Genomic DNA, 6,827 nt, shown 5'->3' with positions numbered 1-6,827 from the left:
AGCAATTGTTCTCGCTTGCTGTCATTGCACTAATTTACTTGTGTGTGTGTGCCTATCAATACAGATATATCTTTATCAAGTTACACAAGTAAAAAAAAAATCCACTTCCAAGGGGGAAATCAGGCTATTTCTAAGCCTTCTATAACTCTTATCCATTTACTTAATCTAAATTAAATAAAAAAAAGTTATCAAGCAACATTACATATGTGATGAGCCTGTAACTGTTGCTCCCAAAAGTTCAGCGTTCTCCATTACTACCATAAATGCTAATCTAAATGCTCTCTATCCCTTATAAAATTACGTAAATATAATAATTCTAAATAAAGTTAAATCAGTCTAACATCGTACAAAAAAAAAATTGAAATCGCACACCTCCCAATATTGAACACAAAACAAAGCAACTTCACTCCACCTCTTACACAATTTCCGGTATCCGTACGCATCAAACTTTTCACTTCCGTTCTGTTACCATGAGAGCGAGAGAAGCTATCTTCTTTTGATATCTGTTGTAGTGTCGTATTTGGGATAGTGTACCGGACCGGTTATGGGTTTATAACCTGTTTCATGTTAGAATTTATGGTACGTGGTTTGTAATGGCAGGACTTCAGATAAAGGATGGTGAATACACAGCCACAATTTACAAACTGGTAAGTCTGAGGATATAGAAGGTAGACGATGGTAATTGTGCGATAATGCTGAAGTGATGGAATATACTTGCTTTTTAAAAGTACACAACTGAGAAAATGCACCTGAAATTAGTGCATCACTTGATTTCTGCAGGAAGACATTTCCTTTTTGCAGGAATTGCATACAATATGCTTTCTTCGGCAGGTAAGCAAGCACCCTGCCTACTATGCTAATCATTTCTTTATTTATTTGATATTTGTTAATCGGGATAGTCCGACTGAGTCATAACCCGTTTTCAGCGGAAGCCCGGAGAGAAGAGCTCCCCATTTAAGACATTTAGGTACATACACAGACATATTATATTTTTTCAGCAGTAATGTAAGTTAGGATTTGACAGCAGATACGATTTTTTAAATAAAAAAAGGTCAATTACTCAGAGTAGTAGGAGCAGGGTTTTAGTTTGAGTAGTAATTTTTTATAGCTTGATGTGGGTATGGGCTGAAAGGAGAAAGCGGTCCTGTTACCTTTTATTGGTTCTGATTGTTGTTCTTGGTAGGGTCTGGGTTAAATAATGAGGTGTTATTAATGTCTGAGGTTGAAAGTAAATGGCTGGGCGTAGTATTAGTATTGGTGGTCAGTAGGTCAGCTATGGATTTTATAAAGAGTTTGTTAAATTTTTCTGCTATTACAAATGGTGGGATATTGGGTGAAGGGTAGTGTTCTTCGATTATACCAGGAATGAGAAGGGCTGATACTGATTGCTAGAATTTTTGGGGTTGTGTTTATGTTGCAGCTGAAGGTGTGAGTAGTAGGATTTTTTTTGCTTTTGTTGACTAATTTAGTTATGCTGTTGTGGAGTGTTTTAAAGGAGACAAGATTTTGTTCAGTTTTATTTTGTTTCCATTTGTTTCAGGCTTGATCTCTTTGTTTCATCGGGTTAATGTAGTATTTGGTTGTATACTTTTTACCCTTTTTGCTTGTACAGGGGGCTAGAGTATCGAGTATGTTTAGGAGGATAGAATTAACATATTGGACTGCATCATTAAGGGGTAGTTGTTTTAGTGGTGTACAGTTTATTTTATTGATTAGTCAAGTTTATTTTATTGAGTTAAATTTTATTAGGTATTTGTTGACTATATTTGATTGTTTCTAACTGATTTTAGTGAGTGTGTTTTAGGATGTTGGGTATTTGCTTTGATGGCATATATGGGAAGATGGTTACTAAGCAAAACAGAAAGTGTACATGAGGAAGTTTTTTGGGTTTGAGACTAGAATCCAATCCATCGTGGAATGGTGATTGAAGTCTTTAGTGTATTGTGTTGGGCTTGTGATTAATTGAGTAAAGCCATAGAGATTGATATTGGAGGGCGAATTAGCTGTGACAGAATGCCAATCAATATTCATGTCTTTTGGGACGATTGTTTCTTGTTTGATATTATGTAATACCAAAACAAACTCCCCAAACAAACACCTAACACCTTTGCAATAAAAATAAAGTCCAAATGCAAATCAAATAAGCAAAGGTGTGGCTCCAGAACCAACTGTTGTATGAATCCAAAGTAACAAATGTACAAGACAAGTCTGTTGCAACTCAGCTTTAATAGTAACACAAGCACTTTCACATATAGCTTCTTCAGGTGTTTAAACAAAGTTACTGAAACACCTATTTATACACATCAGTGATCATGTGATCAAGTAATTACAGAATTAAAGTGATGCACTCAAAACAATTTAAAAAATTCTATATGAAAACTGTATATACATTTCATACATATAAATATAAATCTATAACTAAAAAACAAAAATACATATATTTAAGAATATATGTACATTTTATATATGTCTTGATTTTTTACATTTTACTTTAAATTCGACATCGAACGCACAGGTGCCGAACGCTGTAATATCAAACCGGGACGTTCGAAATGTGAAAATAGTGAAGCCGCGGACAACTGATTTTTTTTTTCCCTAGGGAAAAAAATCAGTGGGCCATTTTGCTGCTTTGCTATTTCCTCCACTGTGGTGCGATCTCGGAGTTGGTATATATTTAAGTAAGGAGGGTGTGGGGGGCACAGCCCCCCACATTAGTTTAAGTTTAAAGTGTACATATTTTTTTTTGTTTTTGTACTGGAACAGCGATTTTTTTTTTTTTTTTTTTTTTTTCCCCTGGGAAAAAAATCATTGTTCTGTGTGTTCGTACTTCTTGCATTTTCAACTTCCCGGTTCGATATTATGTCATTCGAACACTTGTGCATTCGATGACGTGATATAGACCCCAGATTATAATAGGCTACTTAAAACACCATGAAACCCACTAAACACACATCTTTAACAAATGTTGGTGCTGTCCACAGTGGTAGAATATGTGATAGAAAGCCGACCAATCACTTTGTTTCATATAACTGACCAAAAACACAGTTGTAATAGAACTGTCCAAATTGTTGTTATCTTAGTAACACATTGACTGGAACTGCATAAGATAGACCTGCTAAGTAGTATAAAATGAAGTAGAGATAATGTCTTACATGGCGAGCACACCACTTGTGGGCCGAGTTAGATTCTAGTATGGGGAGCAGAATTTTAAAAATGGTGCCAGTTAGGCAGACTTCTACAATTAAATTATGTCCAGAAATTAGGTGGGGGTAGGGATGGTCACAGGTACAAGTCCTTCACTGAGAGTGTAGGTAAAAAATAATAATGGGAAAATCTACAATATGGCTGGTAAAGAAATTAGTTATTAGGGACTGAGCATTAAAAAATAAAACAAACTGAAACTTGGTCACTGAAGCAAGCTGCAGAAAACTATCATCAGCCAGTACAGTTTCCACATGTCAGTAACTAAATGGCAAGGTGGGTAGGTACAACGATTTCACTAGAGGGTTTGTTTGTATAGTTAGTTAGTTTATATATTTTTTTCCTTTTTGTTACTAAGGTTCTGCTGCTCAGTTGTTTAGTGGGCACTCTATTTCTGTTAAGAAGGCAGCAAGGCCAGGGTAAATTGGGTGGCTGTTCTGCTTCAGGATTTATATAAAGTTAGGCAAAATGTAATCCATGTTGGCTAGAGGAAGCATGCTGCAGATCGGTATGTCTTTAATGGACTGGCAAACCTGTAAGGATTGATATCTGCTTGGTGTTCTTAGTTAAGGGAGCTAGTAATCACGATCTCAAGGTGACAGGAGCAAACCAAACAGCAAGGTGTGTGCTTGTGTGTGTGTGTGTGGGGGGGGGGGGGGGCGGATAACGGCCAGATAGTGTGCACGCTGTGACGACCCACTACTCGAGCAGTAATCTAGGAGCCTCAATCCTCACCACTGGTAACAATGGGGAAAGTACACTTGGAGGATGAGAGGTACATGTACAGTATTTCCAGCTGCAACTCTCTGCATCAAGTGCAGTTTTCCTAAGAGCACATGGAGACCACAGTCAGTCCGGGGATGGTTTCTCCCTCCTTCTCCAGATCTGCAGTAAGACTCCCCACTGGCACAGTGGTAGAGTTGAGACCTCAGCTGAGTGACCAAGTCAAGACATCCCACACCCTCTTTGTCCAACCAGTGCTTCATGTTACTGCCAAAGTAGCTGACACACACACTTTGAGGTTTGATTTTTACACACACACACACACACACACACACACACACACACACACACACACACACACGCACACACCCCTGAGAAAGGCTGGCACAGGTTCACTAGCTGTGCCCTCTTCTGCCCAGACTGTAAGGTAGTTAGTACTGCCACCAGTCACTGCATATCAGGTGCTTTAAAGCCCTTAACAAAAGGTGTCCAATGTTACTTATTATTAACACAAATGGTAGTTAACCAGGATCAAGGCTTTTAGGAGTGGCCCAGACAGTGTCACCAAATAAATATGCAAGTACTCTCAAAAACGTAAATATCTGTACACAGATCAGCCACAATGAAAGGTTTAAATTTATTTAATAATAAAAGAACAAGACAATACTAAATATATATTCACAGTGACATCAGAATCCAAAACCACAGGAAATATTTAAAACAACATTGCAGGACAGTCTTAAATAAACAAAGAAAAATATCTAAGCTAAGCTTCACTATATTCCTGACTGTATATAAGTAAGAAATTACTAATAGAGCAAGGCAGATGTGGTGACTGGATCTTCTGTTGTTGTCAGAATGTTCTGTCTCACTAAGAGACTTCTCAAGTTAATATCTACAATATTACTGCTGGGATAGCTTGCAGAATGACATAGTTTCTTGTCATCTGATTCCTTGTTCTCAGGTGAAACAACTAATGATGAAGCTGGCAGTATCTCGCATCTACTTATAAAATATACAGACAAGGGAGATCTCTGGCAGATGCTGGAAGTCACAAAACAATTGCATTCCTTCATGCTTTCAAGACTAGTAATTAGTTCACCCTAAATACAATACAGAAAGTTTCCTATTACAGACATTGCATCTCTTGCTGCATTGAAAATTGAAGTATACCATTGTTTATGACCTAGCAATAAAGTAATCTAATTTCAGTTATTTTTCAAAGTTTGCTGGACTGAAGTTAGCCCTCCAGTTTCCTCTGTTAACATATACATGTAAACAGTTACAATAGTGCATGCTGTACATTTCTGTTCTCTTCCAGTAGGGCACACTGTGCATACATTTTAAGCACAAGCACTTTACAAGATACCTTTTCACCACACGTCTCTACAAATCAGTTTGATATGCACATGATATACAGTTCTAATGCAGTTCTAACAGAAGCATCTTATATAAATCATGTTGATATTCACAAGTGACATATAATTATTTTCAAAATTCCAGCTAGCTGTGCTGGCAGTATCTCCTTTCGTCACATACACCACTTAATATAACTTCAGAAAGCAGTCTTAGATAGGTAATAAAAAATTACTGAGAAATATACTTTACAAAGAATAAAAACAGTAATCTTTTCAATCAGTAGGGCTGTTGGCGAAGGTTAAGAAAGGTGTCCGCAGTTAAGAGTGCTGCTGTACCAGGATATATTACAGAGCTCGGGAGTATACCTGAGGAGAATGGCGAGCTCACCACTTGTGGGCCGAGTTGAATCCTAGTATGGGGAACAGAATTTAAGAAAAAAAATTAAAACATCCAATGGCAACACCCCGATTATTGTTTTAGACAATTGTAGCATCTTAACTGATTTCTTTTCAGTGTTTTCACTAACTGTTTTATTTATTCGTTTCATATCTTTCATTAACTTTGTTTTGCATGGATTCACGGATATGACATTCTGTTGTCTTTTAGGATAGATGCCGAGTACAGCACCAAATAAGTGTTTGCTGGAGTCTTTAATTTTTTTTCCATTTTTTTGATGTTACAATTTGTTTTCTGTTTAAGGATTCCCCAGTCACCATCTGTTGTTTTTTTTCCTACTTATGGCACATTTTTATGGTCACAATCTTAATTGTAATCCTAATTATAATTATAACTTAGGGGACCGAATCCCAATGGTTTAAAGAAAAACATGGTGAATTGCTTAGCGTGATTTCCTGCCCCAATCACTCACATTTTACTTGGAGCCCACTGTTTAAATAGCAAGCACCCTACCCTACCTTTGGAGACTTGGGCATTATCACATGTATATATTATATATATAACACATATATAACTATATACCAATTTGAGCCCTGACTGCCCAATGCGACCGTTAACTACAACCACATGACCTTGTGGTATTCTCCATAAATCTGTGATAACACCTTCCAGACCCTTTATATATGTAACCCAATTAGGTGATGTTGTAGAACAGTACCTCTCCAGGTGCGCATTAGCAAGTCCTGCCTAAACCCTGCCTACCACCAACACCTCTGAAGTGTTCAAATAAAGAATGAATATTCATGTTGATGTCTTCAGAGGTCACATGAATATTCATTGAGTGCTACCTAATGTAAAGCAACAGCACCACAACTCCAAGCTATTATTATTTTTTATATGTTTTTAATATACCAACTCCAAGATCGCAGTACATTGAGGAAAAGTGTAAATTTCCCATTGTGCTCTGTACTGCAGCCAATGTATGCATGATGGCACTATCAAATCTACATGTCAGTCAGTCATGCATCATTTGCATATGACATCACAGCTATTTGCCATGTGGCACGCCTACTTCTGCACAGACCGACTGGGAAGGTACTGTTCTACAATAGTGCCCCAAATAAACCCTTCTGGCTCATAATTTGGGG

At 37.3% G+C, this 6,827-nt stretch overlaps 1 protein-coding gene across 2 annotated transcripts in view; it reads left to right on the top strand.

Annotated features, from left to right (window-relative positions):
• Positions 1–445: 445 nt before the first annotated feature.
• Positions 446–6,827, top strand: part of LOC122816772 (tetratricopeptide repeat protein 30A) — a 2,782,581-nt gene continuing 2,776,199 nt past the window's right edge. The window contains exon 1 of one of the 2 annotated variants that reach the window (XM_044089788.1): positions 446–647. In XM_044089788.1, coding sequence (XP_043945723.1) covers positions 594–647 — 54 coding nt within the window. In that variant the 5' untranslated portion in view covers positions 446–593. The remainder of the gene's footprint in view (positions 648–6,827) is intronic. The other variant, XM_044089789.1, reaches the window with a different exon arrangement.

Source organism: Protopterus annectens, chromosome 12.part0, assembly GCF_019279795.1.
Source record: "Protopterus annectens isolate FY-2018-M chromosome 12.part0, PAN1.0, whole genome shotgun sequence".
Classification (NCBI taxonomy): Eukaryota; Metazoa; Chordata; order Ceratodontiformes; family Protopteridae; genus Protopterus; species Protopterus annectens.
This window is presented reverse-complemented; position numbering and strand designations above follow the sequence as displayed.